Source organism: Protopterus annectens, chromosome 3.part1 (assembly GCF_019279795.1).
Source record: "Protopterus annectens isolate FY-2018-M chromosome 3.part1, PAN1.0, whole genome shotgun sequence".
NCBI lineage: Eukaryota > Metazoa > Chordata > Ceratodontiformes > Protopteridae > Protopterus > Protopterus annectens.
The window spans coordinates 1,510,748,585-1,510,776,306 of NC_056732.1; the positions used below are offsets into that span (position 1 = coordinate 1,510,748,585).

Here is a 27,722-nt window from a genome sequence, read left to right on the forward strand (position 1 = left end):
GTTACAGGCCCTTATGGCGGTTGAGCCTTTTTTGATTTTTCATAAGGATAGGGTATCATTACGCACTAATCCTTCTTTATGCCTAAGGTGGTTTCTAGTGTGGCTTTAAACCAAACTATTCATTTGCCTACTTTCTATGCAGATCCCCAAAATAAAGGGGAAAAGATTTTGCACACTTTATATGTACACAGGCAATTGCGTTATTATTTAAGCAGGACTAAGGATTTTAGAAAGTCTCAGCAGTTGTTTGTTTCTTTTGCTTTGAGTTCTCAGGGCAAGCCTGTGTCAAAACAAACTATTTCTAAGTGGATTGGGTTTTGCATTGCATTTTGTTATTCCCATCATGGCAAGGATATTCCAGCTGGGATTAGGCCTCATTCCACTAGGGCTACTGCCACTTCAACAGCATTTCTAAGGGGGGTGGCAACTAAGGATATTTTGGAGGCAGCTACTTGGAGTTCAGTGCATACTTTCTCTAAGCATTACCACCTTCCTCTCTACTCTAAGTCTAGGGCTGGTTTTGCCACAGCTATTTTGCAAGGCATGTTATCAGCTCCGGCTTCCTTATGATTTGCCAGCCTCCCTTACCTCTGCTTTGGGATTCTACCCAATAGTTAGGACTGCAGCAATGTGGAATGAAGAACATAGTACAGTTTTGTACCTACCATAAATGTAGATGTTCGAGGATCCACATTGCTGCAGTCCAATTTACCCTCCCTCCTTCCCCTCTGTGTTTAGGGGTGGTTGTGTAGGTGAGTTTATATTCTGGTACCTTTGTATATATTGTATATGTTTTTGGTGCAGGTATGTTTGGTGTGTTTTGGTTTTGGCCTTGTCTTTTTAGGGTCTTCTGACATCTGGGGCAAGAAAAGACTGAGGATATGACGTCGGTCATGCGCATTAGTACCCTGACGTACTGACGTCAGTGTAATGCGCCGTGACCGACGTCAGCCATATACTTTGGTATTCGGGCTGACTGGACAGCGGACTACCCAATAGTTAGGACTGCAGCAATGTGGATCCTCGAACATCTACATTTATGGTAGGTACAAAACTGTACTTTATCTTTCCAATAGGTTACAGTCAGTCAGATGGAAATCCTATTGGTCTCCCTCCTTACCTATCTAGACAGGTGTCCCACAAGGCTCTATTCTAGGCCCCGTTCTCTTCAACATCTTTACTAACAACCTCCACTCATCCTGTCGCACCTCCTCCCTTATGCAATATATGAGCCAATCTTACTGTTTCAGGAAAATGGCAGGTTAAAAAAAAAATAAATAAGTAAACAGAAACTGTACCTGACTGTACTTATCAACCTCTTAGAACAAAAAATCTGGACAAAGCTGGAGGTACAAAGGCCCCAAAATAGGGACACTGTTTACGTATTGCTCTTACAAACTTGAAAGTTGATAGAATAACCGGTTTTGCATTAGTATGAGTTTTCTGAAGGGTACGAAGTCTGAAATTCAAATGTCTCCCAATCCTGCCATTATTTAATAACTTTAACTCTCAATGATTTACCAGTTCTTTGCCAGAAAACCACAACTTTAAGAGAAAGGGACTAAAAATATGAGGCAAAAATCTGGACATTCTGCGAAAATCTGTATTTGGTAAGTATGGCTTTACAGCTGAGTGCGTCAACATTAGTTTAGTTCTTATGTATTTTGATTACACCTATGCAAAGTGTATTCTTAGACGTTTTAGGTGTTATTTCAGAAAACATATGTTCATTCACATTCTTTATTCTGTCAATGTCTCAGATTAACTGCAATAATATTTTAAGTGTCCCTGATTATTTCTGGATTTGTCCATAGCTCATTGAGATCCAGGCTGGTGACTTTTGGAGAAACAGTGGTGCATTATGTTTAATAAATAATGACAAGTTGTATACTTCTTTCATTTCAGAAAGTATGTATTAATTCACATTCTCTTATTCTGTCAACGTTCAAGCAATATTTTAAAAGTGTCTCTGACTATTTATTTGTCCCTGATTCTTCTCTGATTTGTCCTTGACTGGTTTAGTTAACTAACTGATTTAGTTGGGAGAAATGTGGAGGGGTTGGAAAAATAGGTGCTGAAGAGCATTTTTGAATAGTTGCACTTGAATACTGTTACATAATTATTTGCTGCGGAGTATATTGTATTTTATTAATGGTTTCTGCTGACTTATTGGATTTTAAAACTGTACAGTATTCACTAGCTTAATACTTCTGGCCCACTTCAACCAGGTCCCAATGAAATGATGTGCGAATGCAGTGCGAAAATAGGGTGTTCCACATTTTGACTGTTTGTCACACATAGCCAGGGTTTGTGTTCCACATTGGCCTCTTAAGAGATTGAGACCTATGCCGATTACTCCAGTCTTATCTCTTTCTCTAACAACATCACTAACCTGCGGTCTACTACTCAAAACTCATTTCTCACCATCAAACAATGGTTAGCAGACAACCAACTCATCCTGAACCCTAAAAAAAAAAACTCCTCCTCTTCATTCCTAACTCTGTCTCTTCACAAAACAACTTTCATCATCACATCTCTTGACAACACTATTATCAAAGCTGAGTCAAACACTAAGCTTTTAGGAGTCACAGTTGACGACCAACTAAAATTTGACCTCCATATTCAACAGTGCATAAAAAAAGACACACCAAAAACTGGGACTACTATACCGAAACAGAAAATTCTTGTCTTCTGACTCCAAACACACTCTGGCACAGGCCTTTATCCTTCCCTGTCCTCTCTCTGCCTCTCCTATTCTTACACATCTACAATCCACCTTAATCACAAAGCTTGAACAAACATATAACAAAATTGCTAGATTTGCAAGCAGCCAACCTAACAAAACTCAACTGTCATGCTCTTAGACAACTCCAATGGCTTGAATTTCCCCAGTTACTACTGCTATCCCAGTTACAATTCACTTACCCCTTAATTAATAAATCTCACTAGTATCCCTCTGTAGTCCTGTTTGCTGTCTCCATAGCTCCAATCAACTCCTTCTTGACATCTACAAACCTAACAAAAACATAGGAAAATTACTATACAAAAGCACTATTGCCCAAGCCTGGAACAAACTCCCCCCTAACATTCGTACTGTTAAACATACTAACAGTTTCAAATGAACTAAAACACTTCCTGACAAAGTCACACTCCTGTCCATGCCAGGAACCAACCTAATCCCTCCCCCTCCTCCTTGTATGCCAGGGTCATACCCCCCCCCCCCCATTCTCTCTATCTCTCTTTATACTATATCTTTATCTTTCCAAGTATTGAAGCATTGTAGACTACAAAAGACCTGTTGTGGGCCAATGATAAGATGTCAACAGCTTTTTTTTTTGTGCATATATTTCTTGAATATATTTCTTCAGGTTATAGATTGTATAATCCTCCAGTAAGACAATCATAAACTATCAACAGATTACTGTATATACAATTTTTGTAACATGGATACTGACTGCTGTGCTATAGACTTAAATATGTTGTTGAAATTCAGTCTGTCTTTTGCTCTACATAACCTATATGTTTAGCCCTTTCTATGTTCTCTAGCACCAGTCTGTCAATCTTGTTTAAACTCTTAATGCAATTGTTTTAACCTTACTGTATTATGTAACTGTATATATTCAAACTGTACTGTTTCTGTACTTGCTCTGGTTGTAATGTAATTGGAGTATCCACTGAAAAATTGGCTCAGTTGGACTAACCCTGTTAACAAACGACAAATACATAAATAAGTAAATATATGTGTGTATATACATATATATATATATATATATATGTCATCAAATACAAGTAACATAGTAAATAAATTAGTTTTGAAAAATATAGTAAAACTCAAACTGGAGGGGCTACAGCTCTTTCTTTTATTTCTGCACAGACTACCAAATCATTCTTTAAAATGTGCATGTACTAAAACTCTCTGTGAGGTTGTGATACTTGGACCGTTATTCAGACTTTCCCTAAAGATTACAAAATGGGTATCTAGTGGCTGTTCTGAATGATATGTTCTATACCATCCATCCCATGCAAGCTTTGTGGGTTTTTTTGTTTGTGATTTTCTTTTGTGACAGAATTTTACACTTTAGTATGTTTATACATTTATTTCCCTTCTCGGTGTGTTAGCTGGAAGTTTAGGGTACATAGAAATAACTGTATACATGCATGTTAAATGTATAAATTACAAGTCATACTCAACAAAATTTGACAGTTTTGGAAAATGCATTACTTGTTTATTGTACCATGCTGAGCTAAAGATAGAGTTCTGAAATAAGTTGTAGTAATTTAATTACGTAAGATGTACGTTAATAATGTATAATGTGTCAGGTTTATAAGGGGTGCGCCACTTGTTATACCCCCATGTAGTGAACTTTGCCCCTCGTACCCTTTGATTTCTAAAGATACTAACTCTAAGCTTATCCTGCATTGAAAGTGTATGAATAGTTGGATTTTAATTTAAATCTAAAATTTAAATTTAAAAAAACAAGTGTTCCATTTATTCAGAGGTAGCATAACTTCATATTTATTATACTCAGTATTCAGTTATGAGAGGATGCAAGTAGCATAACCTCAGATTTAGTTTATTATTTTGGGGTGTGTGTGTGTGTGGGGGGGGTGCACAATCCTTTGGGTATTCAGAAAGGATGAAGCCTCCCATGAAAAAGAAAAAATTCAATTAGATTTACTGGGTTTCAGCTCATTTTTGTTACTGAAGTTTTATGTTCATTACGTCACCTAGTTCAAAAGTGAAATATGTATTTTGTTTCATGTTTTCTGTAGCCGCAGTTTTACTTGTTTGTAATAGGTCTGATTAATTTGTGTTAAGGTAAAAGTTTTAATATTTTCTAAGTACTCCTTAAATTTAGTTTGTTTGTGTCTTTCGGCTTTTCCCGGTTAGGGGTCGCCACAGCGGAACTCCGGTCTGCTAATGATTGGCAGTTGATTTTTACGTACCGGCTTGCCAGGCCTGACGTACAACCTTCAACGAAGGTATGCCCATTCATGCATGTCTCCACGCAGAAGACGCTCTAGCTGAGAATCTAACCGGTTTTGCTAATTATTTTCAACTGCACTATAATATTGCATTGTATAATACTTATTAAGCTTAACTTACTGATTTATTATCATGCTTCTGTGGATTATAGTGTTAAGAGCATTTTTCTCCTTTACTGCAATATAGTTCTTATGTTGGTAGGTATGTAAGAAGTAGTACGGCAGTATGGGATAATACACAAAATAACTGATGGGATTAATGTAGCAGTCATTTTATTTTGATTCACTTATACTAAATGCATTGAAAATAATATGTGAAAATATAGTGTGTTGTACTGTGCTGAATAATAATTTTATATGATTTTACTTAGGGTGATTTAAGAAGCTTCAAAGTGTCATTTAGCCATCCTCATTTGTTGGTATAATAGTTTTATTAGCCACTAGGTGCCACCAAAAAAGACTAGAGTCACCTGTGTGGTGCATTGTCTTTTGTAGCTGAGTGACCCCAAAATAGTTACTGTTTGAGACTGATCTTTGCACCCCTAGGAATGTCTGCCTGTTGAGAAAAATCTGAATGTAGGGGCAGACATTAATTTACAATTTTCGCCATTTCTTTTATGAATTTCTCCAGCAGTGATCCTGTTATCAGAACACATGCTGTTGTGGTGAATGTGCTTAGGCAAATCTACTTTCTTCCCATCTCTCTGTTTTTTATTCCCCTCCACTAGGTATTGTTATTTCCCTATAGTCCACCTTCTCTTCTGTTCCATGCACTCCGTATAGCACATTGTTTTATTGTATGTTACTACTATGACTGCCTCCCAGATGCCAGGTTGTACATTTAGTGTGTGCACCAGCATTAACAACTGCATCAAGGTTTCATTCTAGCATCACCAGTACTCTTAATTACTATTAGCCATAATAAGATTTATTGAGTAACTATTTTGTATTTCATGGTTTGTTGTTCTTTTCTGTCTTCAAATGAATGGAGACCCTGTGCTTATGCTTTAGACTGTGGTTTCTATTGAGAAATTTACTTATTTGTTGTAACTTTAGAGCTTTTCTCTCCAGGTTGCCAGTGAAGTTGGGCTTTACTCATGCAGACCTCCAGTTTAACAAATCACACATAAGTCAGTCTTTTGACTGACTTATTTATGTACAGATCACTTTTATTGTTAAATATTGTGGTTATTAATGGATTCTGGACAACCTCTTGCTACTTCGGAGACATGTGCTGTTTCTTTTTTTCATTTCCTGCACCATCTATTAACAAGAGATGTATAATTTCCTGTGATAAAACTGCATCTTTTTATTCATTGTAATTTTTTCCATATTGTTTCAGAGCCTACCAAGTGAGGAAAGAGAGAGAGTGCTGATGGAGGAGAAACTGGGAAACTCAAGGCTAGCAGCTCCAGTACAGACTAGCAGTCCACCAAGGGCAAAGTCTCCATCAGTTAAGGTAAACATGTTGAGAAAAAAGTACACAAGCTTCTTTAGAGAATATTTGTAAAGGGCTGGGAAGGAAACTGAAATGGCACCACTGTTTCTGGGGAGGAGAATTTTTGAGGGACGTTGTTTTTCTATTTAGATTTTGTTATGCTCATGACATCTTTCATGGACTGCAAGAACTTAATTGATGATAAACAATACAAAGCAGAGGCCCGGGGAGAAAAGCTCCACAGTTAACACATAGAAAGTTTACAAATTTTAAGAAAGTACGTACAGTACATAGTTTACAAAGTATAATGGCAAAGATCAAAAATAATTCACAGAGATTATATAAGCAAATTGTATAGTACAGTCACTAAAGTAGTGCATCCTTAGTATATACTTATGCCCTACGTGACATATGCAAGCATTAGAGCCAGAAATTATTAGTTGAATTAGGTAATTTCTAAAACAAATCTGAGTAGTAAGTTTTGGGCAGAATAGTCTAAGCTATTTACAAGTAAAATCTCACAGTTCAGCTGTTAAGTAAGGAGAGAGAAAGGAAGGAAGGGAGGTAGGTTAGCGATAGAAGAAGAGGTGATAGTAGACCGTTTAAGGAGGATGTTTACAGTCACAGGTCCAGGTGCTTTTTTTGGTAGCAGTTTTAAATTGTTGTGGGTGCTTAATGCTTGTAATATCCAGGGGAAGTTTGCTCCAAGAGAGGGTGGGGGAGTAGCTATTAATTCTGCCTTTAAGGGGTTTCTTCCTTATCATATCACAACAGCTTGATTTAATGTTGTAGATTAAACTCTCTGAAATGTTTTAATAATATTTCATCTTGTGGATGTTTATGATTATACCTGACCTTAACATCATAGTTATTACTGAACTTCCAGGATGGGTGCATATTGAGTAACAGCTTAATTCTAGCTCTCCCAGTGTGAAAACAGAAACTCAGCAGAGAAGGAAGTAGACCTTTTTAGTTTATGGGTAAATTTCAGTAACTGGCTAGTAAGTGTTTGGATGCCAGGAAAAAAGAAATACAGAGCACCTAAAAAAAAAAAAAACATCAGCTACAAAAAGTGAGGAAGAAACACTGGAGAAAGTTCTGCATCTGTTCAGCAAAAAGCAATGCACTCTCCAGACATGATTACAACAACCTACAGGAAGATATAAGACAACTACACAGAGACCTGGTTAAAATAAACAAAACACTGATGGAGTATATCAACACAAACAGCAAAAGGCTGGAAAAAATGGAAGAAGCTTTAAAAAGATATTCAGATGAGGTGATAAATCTGCAGGATTCAAAGGATGAAATGAAGAAAATGCTGGCTGAATATGAGACTGCTCAGGAAGAGATGTTTAAAAAAATAGAATTAGAGGACAGAGCACATGGGGAAAACCTGAAATTTTCAGCTGTACCAGAGAAGCTGGTAGGAACAGAATGCATTAATTTTATGAAAGCACAAATAAGCAGCTGGACTGGTATTACACACCAGGAGTTGTTAGTTGAAAGGGCGCATCGTATGTATGTTTCAAACCTGACTATGAGAAAGCAACCTCGACCTTTAATAGTAAAGATGCAATACTGCCAGCAAAAGGAGTTGATTCTGACAAAACTGTGGCAGAAGGTCAAAATGCTAAAAGTGGGAAACAGCAGAGTCTTTGTGGAGAATGATTACTCATTGTACACCAGGCAGAACCTGAGTAAATTCATTCCACTATTCAGGGAATGTCGGGACTCAGGTGTGAGATTCAAACTGCAGTACCCAACTGTCTTCAATGTATTCTTCTCTGGAGAGACAAAATAATTTTTTCATGAATACATGCTACGGAGGAGATACAAAGGTTTGTCTAACAAAAAATAAGCTGTTAAACAGAAGAAGATTCTGCCACAGAGAAACTGTACATGTGAAACCTTTTCCATTGTTTCAACAGAAAATTTTGGAGAGAAGGAAGAGAGCATGAGAGTTGACTAGAAGAATTGAGAGTACATTGGAAATGAAGCAGAGACAGGCTTTGGGAGATGGAGATGAACATAAATAAAACCCATAGCTTCGTTTGGGATTACAGTGTAATTGTGAAATATGACAGAACAAGGAAAATCTGGAAATATTAGATTTTTTCAGAATTTGTTGGACTTGTGGGGGACTCTAAAGTATATGCCATACTTCATGTCATTAATGTTCAGAAAAATGCTTTGAGGAGGGGAAGAGGGGAGAAAGTTAACTGTAAGTATAGAAAACATGTTTTTCTTAATATGACTATTTTTGTGGTGTATGCTTTTCTTTGCATGCTATATAGTGTTTCAGTTATTTTTAAATATAATGGGGATTGTAAATATGTGCTGCTGTTCTTTTTGCCCTTTCTTTCTCCCTTCTCTCATTCTTCTTGTTCTGTTTCAACAAATGTAGGTAGTGCAGTGTAAAAAAAATGACTGATTAAAAGAGCATGACAAAAGAAAAAAATAATGTGATTTTTCTCATTCTTGCATGGGGAATGACTGAATTAACATTCTTAGATTTGATTTAGTTACAAGTTTTAAGAAAAGGCAAGTAAATGAAAAATTATATTGAATATTATGAGTCTTTTTTCTAGCAAATGTGTATATGCTTACTAGCAATTCTGTATCTGGCCCTCATGTCTCCATGTAAACAATCTGATAAAGAGAAATTGTCTGGTTCTCAGGTCTGAATGGAGACAGTCTTATAATGTGAAACTGGCTGTCTGGTTTTCATGCCTCTGTGGAGGCAATCTGATAAAGAGAAATTAGTTACAGTCTGGTGAAGCGTGCTTGGCTGGGGAAAAAAGGAAAGAGAAACCGGCTAGGAGGTAATGTTCTCTGATAGCATTCAGAGGTATTCCCAGCTGGGAGAGCTATAAAGATAAGAAAAAAAACAGCACTACTAAGTACAGACTGCACCATGCTTCTTAGCATGGATAACTTTTCTTTTAGGTTAACTGAACTTCTTAGCATGGATAACTTTTCTTTTAGGTTAACTCAAGTCTGTGAGCGTGGCTAACAGATTGGGACATTTGTTCCTATTAAGAGGGTAAAACTTCAATATTTGAAGATGTACATTGTTTTCTGTATTAATATTAAATTAATAGGTTTTAGGGGAGTATTGGGGGTTTGTTTGTTTTTTTGTTTGAGGGCTTTAAATAAAACAAAAACGTTTTGTAACATATGACATAGGCTCAAATGGATATGACAAGAAACAACATTGTAAAAGTTCAACCTGCCAAACAGTGTATGCATGTAACACAAAAGCTGGTCCTTCTCCCTAGCCAAAAAATGGAACTCTCTCCCTCCTTCTCTGCGTACTATTGACAATATTGACTACTTCAAATCATATCTTCATTCCTACTTTTTCTCTAACTGGGAATGCAATTGCACCTTACCCACCTAGCCTTCTTCTCTCTACATTCTAAATCATATTTTCCCTACTTCCCCTTTCCCTACTACTTAACTCCTCCAGAAATGACTCACTCTTCAGTGTTATCTCACATACTTTTTGTATATATTGTACATAGTTTGCTCCCTCTGTTCTCCTTTCCCTATCATTCCTACCTGTTCTGCCATTACTACCCAAACAAGACACATTTTCTATACAACTACTGGAAATATTTCCCTCTCAACACATGACTTATATGCAAAGTTATCAATGTACCAGTTAATGCCTTTGATTTTTATGTATCTGCACCCTCAATATTAACTATAACTTGCTTACCTTATGTACCAGTTAATGTCTTTGATTTTTAATGTATCTGCACCCTCAATATTAACTGTAACTTGCTTACCTTATGTATTTGCAACTTAAAGAGTACTTTAATCTGAATATCTCATGTTTACTATGTGATGTGGAGCTTTACCAACAATACCAGTCCATGTCTGAATCATGAACTGTAACTCTAATCTAAATTTTAATGTCTACTGTGTAATGAGGAGCTTTACCAATTTACCACTTCATGTCTCTGATTTATAATGTATCTACACCCTCTATATTAACTGTATTTTGCTTACCTTATGCATCTGCATCCTGAATTGTTACTTTAATCTGAAAATCTAATTTCTGTTATGTAATGTTGGAGCTTTTCTCCCCTGGCCTCCACAGATAATGGGCTCCTGAGCCTAATGGACCCCCCCCCCAGTCATCAAACTGAAATAAATAAATAAACAGACATTTTAACAAAAACTGTGTTACACATAAAAGGTGGGAATAATAGCTTTTTAATAAAATGCTGCTTTCTGTAATTCTTAAATGTCAGTGGCCTCACAGATAAATACAAAAAAGAAAGAATAGCGAAGTATATTAAAACAATTAGAGTGCAAATAGCTATGTTACAGGAGGCACACTTGGAAAAAACTGAACATGTGAATTTGATAAAAACAGGTTTTCAGGATGGTTATTCAGAGAAATGTAGGAGACAAAGGAAAAGAGGAATACTTATATTAATTGCAAGAGGAGCCCCAATAGTGCTAGAAGAGTATAAAAAGGTAATACTGGCAGATTTGTAATGCTGAGGGGCTGCTGTCAAGGGAGGAGGATTACACTGGCATGTATTCCACCTAAAACTGCTATGCTTGAGCTTAATGTGCAACTAACAGTGGGTAAAACTGCCTTCCAGTTTATAGTCTGCTACAGACCACCCTCCAAAACCCAGGAACCCCACTCGACCTTCCTGAGAACACTGGAAAATATGAAGGTCTCTCCAAACACCATTATATTGGGTGACTTCAACTACCCAAACATAGACTGGGAGCATTACTCTAGCTCCAACACCCTAGCCCAAAGGTTCCTAGAATTTATAAACTCAAATGCTATGGAACAACTTGTTACCACTCTCACAAGAGGGGAAAACATACTGGACCTGATCATCACCAACATGGGGACTCTATGCTCCACACCAGAAGTGTATCCCTCACTGGTAAGATCAGACCATAAACTAATCTCACTGGATATTCACATCCCGACCCCACCCCCTGCCCAGAAAACCACAGTGAAAAACTTCTCTAAAGCAAATTTCACACTCCTCAAAACCGAGGTGGAATCCTTCAAAGCCCCCGGGCCTGTGGAAAATACGGCCCAGACCGCAGAATCCTTTATAAACGCATTCTATGAACACCTTCAGGAATGCGTGGATCATGCGATTCCAAATAAAACCAAGACCCAATCCTCCAAAGGCAGACGTCCTGTCTGGTGGACCCCAGCCATAAACAAACTATACAATAGAAGGAGGAAGCTACTAAATGATAGAGCAAAATCCCAAAAAGGGAAGGCATCACTGATCAGTATTAGCAAAAAACTACGGGCACTCATAAAATTGTCTAAGGCCAGCTTCGAGAGAAAAATTGCACAGGACACTAAGGATAATCACAAGGCTTTCTTTAGTTATGTTAGGAACCTGGGTGGGAATTCCCAGATATGCTCAGAATTAGAACAAAATGACAAAAAATACACTGAACCCACAGACATTGCCAACATCCTAGCTGACAGGTTCAGCGCAAACTTCTCCCCCCCCCACCAAAAGGGCAAATATCTATCCCAGCAGAGTGCTGCCCCCCTGACATCTCAGATGCTCAGGTAAGAGCCGCCCTCTCCAAAGTAAAAAACACAGCATCAATGGGACCAGACGGTGTCACCGGGCTGCGTCCTACATGAACTCCAAGAAGAGCTAAACCCAAACATAAAACTACTGTTTAATCTCAGCCTTACTACAGGATATGTGCCCAAAGAGTGGCGTACAGCAACAGTAGCCCCTCTCCATAAAGGTGGTGCCTCAACGGATCCTGGAAACTATCGCCCCATAAGCCTGACTAGCTTGGTCTGCAAAGCTATGGAAAGGATCATCATGGACTTCATAAATAAAGATATTGGGGACCTACAGACACTGGATCCTACCCAGTTCGGCTTTGTTAAGGGCAGATCCTGCCTCTTAAACCTGGTTGATTTCTTTGAAACAGTCACCAAGGCCATTGACGAGGGGAAGGTCATCCACACAGCCTACCTGGACCTCGCAAAAGCCTTCGATACAATACCTCACTCGGGCATTATAGATAAGCTCACCAGCTTAAATATAAACCCCTATGTCACTAGATGGATTGCAAACTGGCTCAAGGACAGAACCCACATGGTTAGAATTGCTGGAGCCATGTCAGACTCCAAACCAGTTACAAGTGGTGTCCCACAAGGCTCAGTCCTGGGACCTCTCTTGTTCGGTATATATTTCTCAGAGGTACAGGCCAACACGGAAGGACTGTGGCTGACCAAGTTCGCAGATGACTGCAAACTGGGCGCCATAATCGACTCTCCAGCCGACACAAGCATCCTCCAAAAGGGCCTCATAGAAACAGACAACTGGTGCCAGAGCCATGGCCTCAAGCTAAATGCCAAAAAGTGTATAGTCATCCCTTTGGCAAAAACGAAGTGCCACAAATTACCACATAGGTGGTAATCCATTAAGTACAGAAGAAGTAATTAGGGACCTGGGGACCCAAGTTGATAGCAATCTCTCATTTGACAACCAAGTGGCCAAAGTGGTTAGAAAAACATTTTATATAGCCCACCTAATCATGAAGGGATTCACATCTAGATCAGGGGAGGTCATCGTGCCTCTTTACTCATCCCTCATCAGGCCCATAATTGAGTACAATGCCCCTTTTGGGATGTACCTTACCAGACACCTGCAGCAACTGGAAAGACCCCAAAAGTACCTCACCAAGAGGATCAAAGGGCTCAAACAGATGCCATATGCTGCCCGGTTAAAGAAACTCCAGCTCTACTCAGTGGCATACCGCCTGTTCAGAGGCGATCTTTGCCTGACATATAAAGCCATGCCCAACCCGGAATTAATGGACATGCTGCACCTCAGAAAATCCAAATCCCATCGAGCTACGCGCTCGAGAGACTTGAACCTCAGCACTGAAATAAATAGGACATGCTGGAGGGACAGATTCATAACCCGGAGGCTCCCTTCACTCTGGAATAAAATCCCAGTCCAGGTTAGGCAGAGTCCCTCATTGACTCTATTCAAGAGGAATCTTGATGAGTGGATGGGAGATCGTAGGTTTACCCTGGGTATCACATCTGTGTCACTGTTAGACAGAGGCACAGTATACTAACCTCGAAAAAGGGCATAGTAAAATAAATTTAAAATGGGTGGCGAAAGCCAAACACATTCTGGCTAGGCTTATAAATGCCCTAGGGCAGATAGCTTAGTATGAACCTATGAACCTATAAGAAAATTCTGGGAGAAATAATCAGTCTTCAGCAAGGAATATTACTTATAGGTGGGGACTAGAATTTGATTTGCAGCAGAGAAGATGTGTCGGGGGGGGGGGCTGAAGGGAAAGTATAACAAAGGAGGGTAGACTTTTGAAGAAATTTATGAAAATATTTGGTGTGGAAGATGTGAATTCAGTACTAGGAGCTTGGAGTGAATTTACATATTATTCCCCAAGATATAAAAACTGGGCTAGGTTAAACAGAATTTACATTTCACAGGAACATGTGCATTTAATTGAAGATCTTGATACACACCCAATAACTATTTCAGATCTAAAAAAAAATCGCCAACCAGGTGGAATGAAGACCACAAAAGTATAGTTTAGCGAATAAGAACAGCTTTATTGTATCATTCGTGATTTCAGATCATGTGCCAATAATATCTAAAATAAAAACACAGGGTAATGAAGTAAAAAATGAGACATTGACATTTTCCCCCCTATCTTTTGAAATGCGGGGAATTTAAGGAATGGGTACTGGAGATTATTCAGGAGCTGTTCAAGAGGATTGGGATAAAATTAAGGTGCAGTTCAAAAGTAGGGTGGAAATAAAAGAAAGGGAGCTATGGTTAAGAAGTAGCAAAAATTATTTAGATGGACTGACAAATGGTAATGTATGGCAGAATAGGGGGGAATCTCACAGAACAAGAAGAGAATCAGTGGCAGAATGCTAAGCAGAATATTAGGGATTACCTCAGTAATGTACACGAGATTAGAAAGAGTGCTGTTAAGCAACTGTTTTTTGATAACAATAGAGCACAAAAACTTTTAACACACAGACTCAGGCAACAGAAAGTAGAAAAGATTATCACCAAGCTTAGGGAGCCTAGAATAGGGAAGGTAACAAGAGATCCCGTAGAGATATTAGAAATATTTTGGAAATTCTATAAAAGTCTGTATAAAGCAGAGAAATATGGAAATCAAGAGAAGATACAAATGGAAATGTTTATGGAAGAATTAAATGTGCCAAGGTTAGAGGTAGATGAGGCTCAATTACTAACGGTTAAGAGAAGATGAGATGAGATAAAAACTGTGATATATAACCAATCTAAAGGAAAGTCCCTGGGAATAGATGGTATTCCTGGGGAGGTTTGGAAGCTAGGAGGGAAAAAACTGATAAAGATCTTGACGGTTTTGTTTAACAGTATTTTAAGAGGAGGAGAAGTACCACCATCTTGGAAGAAAGCAGTGGTATCTCTAATACCTAAAGAGGGTAAAGATCCATCAGATCCACCTTTATACAGGCCCATTTCAATATTAAACTATGATTATAAAGTTATAAAAGCATAAGCAAGCAGCCCCCTGAAGTCAAGAGGCAATAAATCCAGGCTGAGAATATATCCAAAGATATAAATAAAGTCCACAGAAGATAAATCAGGTACCAGTTTAATGGAGGACACAAGCGCTTTCACATAGCTTCATCAGGTGTAACCATTTCATCTAAAAACACACCTTTATACATGCATTAATTGATCACATGACTGAAACTTTTAAAGAGACAGAACTCATTTTAACATAAACAAATAACTAAATACAAATAACAAATACAAATACAAATAAAAATGTAGAAACAGATGAATTATATATATATATATAAATATAAATATGAGTACTACTATTAAAACGTAGCTTAAGTGCCTAAAAAGTACATCTCCTATTTAGTGGTCTGTTACGTAATATGGGCTTGATAGGAACACATTCATTGAGACCATGTCCTATATGGGATCTCAGTCTAACTATCCATTTTGCTTCTGTCTCTTCAGTTTTAACTCTCACATCACCCCCTCTATTATTCTCATAGATAACAGATAGAACTCTGAAAGTAAATTTATGATGTTCACCCATGGTGCTAATATGTTTTGCCAGAGCATTGACTCTAGACTTCTTTCTAATGTGATATAAGTGCTCTCTCATTCTCTCTCTAAGAGTTCTGTCTGTCTTGCCTATATAGAAGCAATGACATTGTTGGCACTCAGCCAGATAAACAACATGTATGGTCTCACAAGTGGCACTTACCCTGATATCAAATGTTCTTGTTGTGTCAGGGTGATGAAATATTATAGAAGTATCTATGTGTGGGCACTGCGGACAGTGACCACAAGGTCGTGTGCCTTTAAACTCAATGGTAGGTTTCTCTGTTCTTACCCCACATAATCTCCTAAACAAGTTCTTTTTGTTCTTGAATGTATACTGGGGTCTAGCACCAATTAAAGAGGAAATTGTGGGTTCAGTAACCAATACCTGCCAGTTTCTATTAATAATGTCTGTATAGTGCTTGATATCTCTAGCATAGGTAAGGCAGAGACTGAGCTTGGGTTCCTTGCTTTTATTATATCTGGGAGCAGCATTGGAAAAATACGGTTTGGCTTCATTAAATCTCTTACGTCTCACCATCATCTCATTCTTGTTGATATTATAGGTATGATACCCCCGGTCCTTTAACTCCAAGTTGGTAGTATGCATCATTTGTTCGTACTCAATCGGGTCTACAGTGAGTCTTGATGCTCTAAAAAATTGGTTACGTGCAACATTGTCAAAAACAAATTCTGGGTGCATACTTTGTCTAGAAAGAAGGTTGTTAACCCTGCATTCCTTCCTATACATTCTGGTACTAAGGTTACCTAATATGTCCTTATAGATATAGACATCCAGGAAATTAATTTCTGTATAAGAATAATTAAAAGTAAATTTTAAAAAGTCAGTGGTTTTGTTCAGGTATTCAATAAAGAGCTTCAGTCCATCTAAGGTGCCTTTCCATAGAAAGAAACAATCGTCTACAAATCTTCTATAGACATGGATGTACGGTGCATATATACTATTAAAAATGTAATCTGTCTCCCATGTGACCATAACTATATTGGCGTAGCTGTTTGAACAAGAGCTGCCCATTGCTACTCCATTTTTCTGCCAGTAGATGTTATCATTAAAAATGAAAATGTTGTTATAGAGTACCAGGGCTATCAATTTTTGTATAACTATAATCTCTGTGGCATTATATGTGCCAACTTTTGTCAGTAATTTTCTCATAAAGTCTATACCCAGTGTGTTGGGTATAACTGTAAAGAGGGAGACAGCATCTAATGTAACCAAAATATATTCACCATCAGCAGTTCCTTGATTAGTAAATGCATATAAATCTCTTAAAAAATGTTCAGTGTCTTTCAAGACATGGTGCATAGTATCTAGGACAGGTCTCAGTTTTTTCTCCACATAGATTGAGATAGCCTCTGTTGACCATCCCCTTACAGAAACTATGGGCCTCATAGGTGGTCTAGTACTATTCTTGTGCAGTTTTGGAAGCCCTTGTATAACAGGCACCACTGGTTTAGAAACCAAAAAATAGTGTACCATTTCATCAGTAATAAGGCATTCAAATTGCATGCTCTTAATTGCGTTAATAATCTCTAAAATCATTTTATCTACATGTGCTCTATTTATAAGTTGATAAAATTATTATCACTGAGCATTTCATACATCAATGAATCATAGTCTATTTTATCTAAGACAACTATTTGTCCCCCTTTGTCAGCTGGTCTAATTACCAAGCTGAAATCGTTCTCAAGTTTATTCAATGTATCTAGTTCATCTTTGCTAAGGTTATGCTTCTTGTAAAAGTTAATGTTATTATCTATAACTTTGTAAAAGTCAGTAATACATAACTGTTCAAATGCATTTACAACAGAATTCATTTTCGGTATAAAAGTGCTAGGTCTCCTAAAAACAACTTGTTCTTGTTTATTATTAGTATTTAAAACATTAATTTCAAACTTAAATTCCTAGTAAAAACCTTTAAATCAAATAAGGCATCTGTAATGGACATATCAGAGGCAGGTATAAACGATAAACCTCTGGTTAAAACACTTAATTCATTGTCAGAAAGCAGACGTTTAGAAAGATTAACTACTAGAGTCTTACTTTTTGAAAGGCTTTCTTGATAGTGTAAACATTGTTTGTTTCCTCCTCGTATTTTCTCTTGTTTCTTGTACTGCTTCTCCCCCGTGTTTGGTTCTGCTTCCTCTGTCCATCCGTTCTCACCAGTGAGTTGTCTCTCACTGGCAGGGGAAAATTTAGATGGTATTCGTTGGATTGTGAGCAAACAGTATTGGAAGCCATCGGTAGAACAGTAGAAATGCTGCCGTCACTTCTGTGAACCTGCGCTACTGTCACGACCTTCCTCCTAGCGCCCTGTGGGCATGCATGTGAGCTAGGTGGAACTGGAAGCTTATTAACGCTCTGTTCAGATGATGTGCCTGCGGACATGGAAAATGAAAGTAGCATGAAAAAATGGAGTAGCAATGGGCAGCTCTTGTTCAAACAGCTACGCCAATATAGTTATGGTCACATGGGAGACAGATTACATTTTTAATAGTATATATGCACCGTACATCCATTTCTATAGAAGATTTGTAGACGATTGTTTCTTTCTATGGAAAGGCACCTTAGATGGACTGAAGCTCTTTATTGAATACCTGAACAAAACCACTGACTTTTTAAAATTTACTTTTAATTATTCTTATACAGAAATTAATTTCCTGGATGTCTATATCTATAAGGACATATTAGGTAACCTTAGTACCAGAATGTATAGGAAGGAATGCAGGGTTAACAACCTTCTTTCTAGACAAAGTATGCACCCAGAATTTGTTTTTGACAATGTTGCACGTAACCAATTTTTTAGAGCATCAAGACTCACTGTAGACCCGATTGAGTACGAACAAATGATGCATACTACCAACTTGGAGTTAAAGGACCGGGGGTATCATACCTATAATATCAACAAGAATGAGATGATGGTGAGACGTAAGAGATTTAATGAAGCCAAACCGTATTTTTCCAATGCTGCTCCCAGATATAATAAAAGCAAGGAACCCAAGCTCAGTCTCTGCCTTACCTATGCTTGAGATATCAAGCACTATACAGACATTATTAATAGAAACTGGCAGGTATTGGTTACTGAACCCACAATTTCCTCTTTAATTGGTGCTAGACCCCAGTATACATTCAAGAACAAAAAGAACTTGTTTAGGAGATTATGTGGGGTAAGAACAGAGAAACCTACCATTGAGTTTAAAGGCACACGACCTTGTGGTCACTGTCCGCAGTGCCCACACATAGATACTTCTATAATATTTCATCACCCTGACACAACAAGAACATTTGATATCAGGGTAAGTGCCACTTGTGAGACCATACATGTTGTTTATCTGGCTGAGTGCCAACAATGTCATTGCTTCTATATAGGCAAGACAGACAGAACTCTTAGAGAGAGAATGAGAGAGCACATATATCACATTAGAAGGAAGTCTAGAATCAATGCTCTGGCAAAACATATTAGCACCATGGGTGAACATCATAAATTTACTTTCAGAGTTCTATCTGTTATCTATGAGAATAATAGAGGGGGTGATGTGAGAGTTAAAACTGAAGAGACAGAAGCAAAATGGATAGTTAGACTGAGATCCCATATAGGACATGGTCTCAATGAATGTGTTCCTATCAAGCCCATATTACGTAACAGACCACTAAATAGGAGATGTACTTTTTAGGCACTTAAGCTACGTTTTAATAGTAGTACTCATATTTATATTTATATATATATATATAATTCATCTGTTTCTACATTTTTATTTGTATTTGTATTTGTTGTTTGTATTTAGTTATTTGTTTATGTTAAAATGAGTTCTGTCTCTTTAAAAGTTTCAGTCATGTGATCAATTAATGCATGTATAAAGGTGTGTTTTTAGATGAAATGGTTACACCTGATGAAGCTATGTGAAAGCGCTTGTGTCCTCCATTAAACTGGTACCTGATTTATCTTCTGTGGACTTTATTTATATCTTTGGATATATTCTCAGCCTGGATTTATTGCCTCTTGACTTCAGGGGGCTGCTTGCTTATGCTTTTATAACAATTGTTCTTTTGGCTCTGTTTTTATCAATCATATGATTATAAAGTGTTCATATCTATATTGGCATAAAGTGTTCATGTCTATAATGGCTAAAAGAATGGCAAAAGGAATGCTAAAATTGATAGATATGGATCACCGTGGCTTTGTGGAGGGGAGACAAACATTTGACAACATTAACAGAACATTGATGATCCAGAGGGAAGCAGAATGTAAGAAAATACCATTGTTGGTGGTGGCTTTTAATGCCGAGAAAGCATTTGACAGTGTAAGCTGGGATTTTATGAGCAGGGCAATGGAAGCATTTGCATTTTCTGTTAAAAATGTTAAGGTTGATAAGGAAGGATATATGAGGGATCGGAGGTAAAAATTAAAGTAGGTGGGATCCTCTCTGATAATTTCTGTTTGAGCAGAGGAACCAGGCAGGGATGTCCGCTTTCCCCTTTGTTATTTGCATTATATTTTGAATCATTGTCACTGAAATAAGGGACTCAGAATTTCAAGGATATAAATGGTATGGTAGTTGATGTACTTTTATACCTAGCAAAACCAGAAAGAGGCATTACAGTGTTGTGGAACATTTTGAGACAGTTTCATATCTTTTTGGGATACAAAATTCATGAAGCTAAAACAAAGGCAATAGCAGTAAATTATTTACCCACATTTGAATTGGTTCAGCAATATCCATAGTTACAGGGACATGATAAAATGAAGTATTTAGGAGTATGGACTAAAAATTATTCTGATGTGGCAGCTAAGGATATATGGGAAACGACTAAACAAAAAATAATACAAAAACTGGGAAAATAGGAGCTTTGTTGTAAGGATATGGATAGTAAGATACAAGCAGTCAAATGTTTTAATCCCATTAGTTTTATACACAGGTCAGGCAAATTTTTATCAACAGGGGAGAAGTTGTTGATAGCGGTTAATAAAGAGTTGAAGGACTTTATCTGGGATGGGAGGATGTCAAGAGTCTAGTGGGATAAGCTGAACCTCCCAGTAGAAGAGGGTGGATTGGAATTACCCGATTTGAAGGGGTATTTCAGAGCTACACAGTTAAGACTCCTATACATAGCACAAGCAGAAAACTATAATTCAGAATGGAAAGGGACGATGATGAAATAGGGGAAAGCACAAAAAACAAGGAGAGGCAGGCCTTTAAGGAGAATAACAATAATCATACAGCATATTATAATCTATAAAGCAGCAGAAAGCATCCTAAGAACTAAGCCAGTATGGGAATGGAGAAAAGAGATTCTGCTGGTAGGGATGACTGCAATTAGGGATATAGAAAATAGGCAAGAGGGGGCTGGAATTTATTGGACAAACCTGACAAAGCAACCAGGGTATTGGGAGGAAATAACCAGAGAGGATAAGATGATAGAATGGGAAGACACCAAGAATTTAATTTGACTACAGGTTAGAGATTGCTTTTTATATCCAGGATTAATACCAGAGTTTAGGGATTCCCTGCAGACCGCTTTGTTAGAGATGCTGGGTGAGCAGATTGGATTGACTTGGGGGATGATTTTTTTGAGTTAAGATACAGATTTGGAATTGCCTAGACATAGTAAAGCCTTGATGAGTCTAATTATGATGGCTGCCAAAAAGCAATTAGTAGAAATGGAAATCAAAGTCTAGACCAACTTTACTAGATAAAATAAATGGAATTGGGATATTTAGAAAGGGGAGGGAGTACACTGCAGAGGAAAAAATGGGAATTGTGGGAACAATATATGCAGAGCAGGAACCAGGTTTAAGAGACAGGATTTGATTGAGCCGTGTAATGCTTAACTGACAATGACTGGATAGATTATAAGTGATGCATTTATAATGTTTGCAGCTACAGTTGTTTCACTGGTGTCTGTGATATATACCGTTTGCAACTAAAGTGGTGTCATGTTTGTTTTTCATTTGTATAAATGTAAGATTGCCTATTTCATGTGTGAAAATTTAATAAAGATGTTTGTTCGAAAAAAAGGATTGATACTATAGTATAGGCAAAGAGAAAGAAATGGGGGGGGGTCCTAAATGAAAGACCAGCACTGGTTGCTTTTTAGTAGAATCTAGAACAGAAGCTGCCTTTAAAAAAGGAATTAGTAGCACATATACAATATTGCATGAAAACCATAAGAATCAATCAGAGGAGCTTTGAAAGAACTGGGAGGAGAGATTGGATAAGCAATTCACAAAGAGACAATGGGAGGATTTATGTATGTCCCCTAACTATACAACAAAATCTAGAAGATGTAGGATTTTTTTTTGGAAATGTTTACATAGATATTTTTAATGGCATATGTGCAGAAATCTTCTATCAAGTATGTGTGTTCTTTAGTTATACAGAATCTGTCCAGTCATGCTGAGTCTCCTATTACCTAGATTTGTAAGTATACTTTTTAGCTTCCTTTAGTATTTCCCTAATGTCTAGTAAATCATAATTTTTTGTCAGCCTGTAGAAAGTTTTTCCTTTTGGTGTTTTCTTATGAGGTTTTTAGGTTGTTTATCCATATCTTCTACCTTGTAAACTAAATTCCAGTATCCTTCTAGAAATCTTAGACCCTGCAAGAATTTTACTGTTTCTGCCATAATTCGTGTAAGGTCACTTTTAGTTGTTTTTGGGAGCATGTAATAATTACCTGTTGTGAATCTAAAACCTTTCCAATACTCGCTTGCCAATGCATACCTCCCTTTCTTATCAATAAGCTTCTCTTCTGTAGTTACTCACAGACCTTTCTTTGTCAGTGTCTAAACTCCCCTCTTTCTTCCTCTTATTTCATTTGTAAAGTGCCCTGTTTTGAAACCTCTTTTGACTATCTCACTATGTCTTTTTCATGTGGATGTCCTGTAACATTCCTATATCAATATTTTACCTTTTAATGTAATTTAAACATTTTCTTGTCTTTGTCTAGAAGGTCATTTATATTCCATGGTATAATTCTCAACATGGTATTAGGAAACAATTAGTCACTAAGTCTTTCATACCTCTTAAAATAAAGAGATCCGATGTTAATTCACTGCTTGCTGTATAGTCCTGCATCTTGCAAAATGTTTTGTATTTTTCCTTTTATATGGTATCAGATCGGTAATTTGAACTTGAAAACATCTTAAAAAACATGACACAAACATGTAATTAACTATATATAAGAAATTTCCTTCCTAATATAGTATTGCCAGGCCTTGCTCTCGCACTGAACTGAGAATTCTCAACCAACCCCATTCAACTCTCGCCCCTGTGTCTCTCAAGTCCATCAAGATAAATTATCCTTGTTTAACTTGTGTGTTATATTTTTTTAAAACATGGCAGTCCCCTCTAATATGTTATCCTTGCTAGTTTCGGTTAACTTTACATCACCTTATGTATAAGCAGGAACATGTGCTGCTGTCCCTAAACATCTTCTTGTCTGGGTCATGTTTATGCATCAGATGCATAGGATGACATTATTTCACCAGTCTTAATGTTTGTGCTTTCAACTTTTCCAGTCCAAACATGAAACACTATCTGGTATTTATTCAGTTTTATTATTGTACTTCCAATTGTTAAGACCCATAGCCTATGGTGGTGTTGCTCTTTAGCCATGTATTGCCCCCCTCTCCCGTGAAATCTGTTAACCTAGTCTGCTTAACTTGGCAGTACCTCCCATGACAGTCATTACTTCAAAACTGCTGGTTTCAGCATGATTCTTTTAGTTCTGCCACTTGTCATGTATCCCAAAATTAGTCTTTTTCTCCCTCTAAACTAGTTGATGTTTGTACATCTTCTGCTTCTTTGGGTACCTGAAGAGTCTCTCTCATTTTCTTTGTTTGTTGCTCTATATAATGTTGTTTGTCCAACATTGTTTTACTTAATAGGGTGAAGGGTTCTAAGGGCAAATGTTTTCTTATTTTATCAGGTTGCTTATCTTTCTTGGTTCCCTCTTGTTGGTACTGCCCAGAGTCCTAGATAAAGTCTGAAATTTGCTTTGTGCTGTACCGAAGTCCTCCTTGTTCTCTTGCTTTCGTCGACCATAAGAGCTTAGTCATACAAATCCTAGATAACAGTTCTGACCTTTGTTTTTCACCAAAATTCATTGTTTCCCCATTTCCATTCTTCATTACTTTGTAACTCCTACTTCCTTCATTGTTTAATTGAACATTTACAACTATTTTAACCCACAAATATTCCCATTCATAACTTTGTTGCCTGGCTTTCAATTATGGTTGACTGCCTCACCCAACAGTCATTTCTCTTCTTTCTTCCCATCTTCCCACCTACTTTATTTTCTCCACCCTCATTCAACTCTCACTCTACAATCTGAATCAGTATGGCAGTCCTTAGTGAAGAAATATGCTTGTTTTTTCTCCCTTGCTTAACTGTTTTATTTTTTTTAGTATTTCCATTTACTTTTGCAGCTAGTATTTTAAACAGCTTTCGCTATTGTTCATCCTTTATACAGCATACATTAACACACACGGTACTATTTGTTGAAAGTATGTCTATCTTTAACATGTTACTGTAATATAGCTTCCCTTAAAATAATTATGTTTTTCAATCTTTTGCTGTCCAAATGAACAGGAAAAATGACATATTACCGTTTCAGTTTTTATCAGTTTACAGTCCTCTTTTAAAGTACTCAATTATTATAAATTATCTGAAGTTTGCAATTTACTTGCTTCACCAGATCATTGCTCATTTACGAGTGAGTCTCTTGATTTTTCTGTCATTCTTTTCTTGTCCCTCTATCATTCCTGCATCTTTTTCCTGGAATTGGAGAACATGGTTCACTGGCTTTCTTCAGTTCTTTTATCATAATGCTTTCTTTCATTATTATACCAGATACCCCATCTGGCCCTTCTTACTAGACTATCTGCTTGTGTCTGTGTAGTTTTTGCATTGCTGGTTCTGGATCCTACAGTGTCTTTATGCCTGTAAAACAAACCTTGAACACCGTCATGTAGATTAATTTAAATTTCACATTCATGTTTTTGCACATTTTCAGGGGCAGAAAAAAATATTTCTTTTTAGCCTAACCCCCAGGGAGTAGTCCGAATCTGCATAAACTTATGTTCATAGGTAAGTACTGTACAATTGGTCGGCAGACCATTTCAATTCTAGTCAAAAAACCCTATTCAAAATTTCCCCGTAGCTTCAAGGAGAGCAAAACAAGATAGACCAGGAGAGAACTTGAGGCTGCTCATCCAGTTATCCAGGTTAGCCTTGAAGGTGGCAAGGGTGCTACTCTGCTTGACATGTAGTGGAAGTTTGTTCCAGAGGGGAGAGATCTGTTGGGATATAAATATATCATGCCAATGTATTTTATTTATACTCTGATGAAGATTTAGTTCCTTTAACCTAGTATTTGATGTATCATTTGTTCTGCAAAGAAGTACAAGATAAAATGGGTTTGGATCTTTCAGGGAATGAAAAGCTAGACATAAATCTTCACAGAGGAGTCTGTAGGAGACTGAATATAGTGACAGGGCTTCCAGTCTCTGCTGATAACTAGGATAAGTAATTATCAGTGAGTACCCAGATCCCTACAACAGTGTCTGATTGGAGAGGAGTATCTCCTACATGGTAAATGAAACTGTTTTGGTCTGATGTTGCCCTTCTCATTCTGCTTCACTGATGGGTTATGGATCTGATCCACGCATCCGACTCGGCCGCCTTCTACAGACTTCAGTTTCCAGGATAGATCTCCTACCTTATCCACAATTATCTGCCCTTAGCTCAGCCTCCTGGTAAGATTCTTAAAGAGTCAGATCTGAGAATGTCAGTGCCGAGACCCATTTCGGCTTCTTCGGATCAGATAGACCTGATGGGTCTGAGCGAGCCTTCATCAGAACTGCAGTCTACCAGATTTCCTGTTCCTCCATCTACTTTGTTGGATCCTAACAGATCAGATCTGGGCACTCATTCAGCTCCTCAGATCCAGAGGTTCCCAGATCCGCAGTCTATGATTTAGTTGCCTGGGAGATCTATGAGATCCATGCTGCCCACTGTTTTGATGAAAATCCTTCAAACCCCTAGGCACTCACGACCTTCTTTAGTGGCTTCTTCCAGATCCTCTAGAAGCCTGTATTACAATGTGGACAAGATGGTTAGGTCTGTTATCAAGGCTCAGATCCAGATAGGGGTAACTCCAGCTCCATCCCCTCATGTATCCGAGAATGTCCCACTTGTTTTTCTCCTTCTCTGATCCAAGTAGCTTTTTCAGAGCCCTAGGACAGCAATCTCCCGAGGTATTAAGGGTCGGATCAGAGGACCTTTGTTTCCTCGACAATGATCATGACCTGAACTACCTCTGCTTCGACATCCTCATGTCAGAGTGAGTCTCAGATCCGTGATGTTGCAGCTGGATCCAAGGCGTGAGGTTTGACTCCAGTTTTATCAGCTTTTTCCTTCCCCCTTGGGGCTTTGGCCCTCAACAGTGTGGGTGTCGAGTTCTGCCTGGGGGTCGAGGTTCTGGTTTACTCATGCCTTCCTCTTCGGGAACTTTGGCCCTGGGGGAGTGGGGGAGGGTATCTCCAGGACCTTTGGCTTTCCAAGTTTTAGAAAAGGCCTTCTCTGTGGGAAGAGCACCAGACCCTTTGATTTCTACTCCTCCGCATGTTCCTGCATTGGATCTGGGTCTTGAACCTTCCATTTCTGTCTAGGGTCAGCCCGTCTCTAAGGACCTCCAGACCATTCCACCCGAGATGGCCCCTTCCTCTTCCAACTCCTCACCTGAGTATCCCATGGAGGAGATCACCTGGAAGAGGATGTGTAAGAGGAGGCACTTGGACTCCCCTATTGAGTCCATTACTGAGGATATGGACTACGATGAGGGAGAAGGGTCTCCCAAATCACCACAAGATGATGTCTCCTTTGCAGACATCATAGAAATTTTAAAGCAGAGAGGTGGCTAGTCATCCAAAAACCCTTCTTCGGAGGAATCCATATTCCTGGAAGCCTTCAGGGCGAGTCTGTCTACATCTTGGGTAGTCCTCCCGGTGGACACTGTTATAGATCTTGTCACCTATCGGGCTTAGAAGGAGCAGCACACTATAGAGCCTGTACCAACATGCCCAGACAAAATCCTTTCTCCCACTGAAGATCGAACCTTTTGGAGTAAGGGCATCCCAGGTGACACTATGATGGAGTCAGCAGCTACAAAGAAAGAGCTTGCACAACAGAGCTTGACTATCCACCCGCTGAAAAGGAGTCCAGAGTGTTGGACAGGTTTGGGAAGCACACCTTTGCTTCATGACTTTTCCGCTTAGAGTACTTAATTTCTTGCCACATTTTATTCGCCTTCAGGGAGACTGGTTAAGGAACTCTCTGAGTCCTTGGCGGAGTGCATGCCTAAGGAGGAGCTAGATAAGATTTCTCTGAAGCTGACCACTCGCTTCCCTGGCAAATTCTTCCATGAGGTTTGTTTCCCATTCAGAGGAAGAATCCTTAAGGGAAGCCGGCACCGGCATTGTTGAATGTCAACATGCATGGATGAGGCTTTGTGATTTTGCTCGGCCCTTCGTCTTTTGTCAGCACCCCTTTTGATGGTTCTTCCTTATTTGGACCATCAGTTAAGGTCACCCAGATCTGCAGCGAGCAAGAAGATAAGACCTTGTCTGCTATGGGGATCAAGTTATCCACCCCTCAATGAACCTACTCAGGGAATCAAAGAGGGGCTAAGAAGACTTGGTTCCGTAAATCCCAAGATTCTTTTCCTGATCAAAGCAGAGAATACTCCTTCAGAGGCAGAGGAGGAGGCATTAATTGAAGACATCGTCCTAGAGGCAGGGGGGCCTGCAAAACCAGGGCTTTAGGGAACCCTTTTTCGACAAGCCCTTTCAGTGCTCTTGAAGCGCTGCCCGACTGTCTGAGTATGAAGGCAGCTGGGACCATTTTTCCATGCACCCAGGTACCTGGGCCCAAATAACGACAAATGCTTGGGTGCAAAGCATAGTATCCAGAGGCTATTACATTCCCTTTTCTCTAACCCCTCCAAAAATTCAAAAGAAACCCCCCAATGTTCCATCCAGCCAGAGAGAGTTGGCAGTTATAGAAATCAAAAATTTACTGCAAAAGCGAGTCATCCAAGAGGTCCCAGCCAAGCAGAGAGGATATGGAGCTTACTTCTGTTTCTTTTTGGT

At 38.4% G+C, this 27,722-nt stretch overlaps 1 protein-coding gene across 1 annotated transcript in view; it reads left to right on the plus strand.

The window, feature by feature from the left end:
* The window catches only part of LOC122797796 (nucleolar transcription factor 1-A-like), an 892,813-nt gene that overhangs the window by 632,969 nt on the left and 232,122 nt on the right, over positions 1-27,722 (plus strand). The window contains exon 12 of the mRNA XM_044066317.1: positions 6,329-6,445. Coding sequence (XP_043922252.1) covers positions 6,329-6,445 — 117 coding nt within the window. The remainder of the gene's footprint in view (positions 1-6,328; positions 6,446-27,722) is intronic.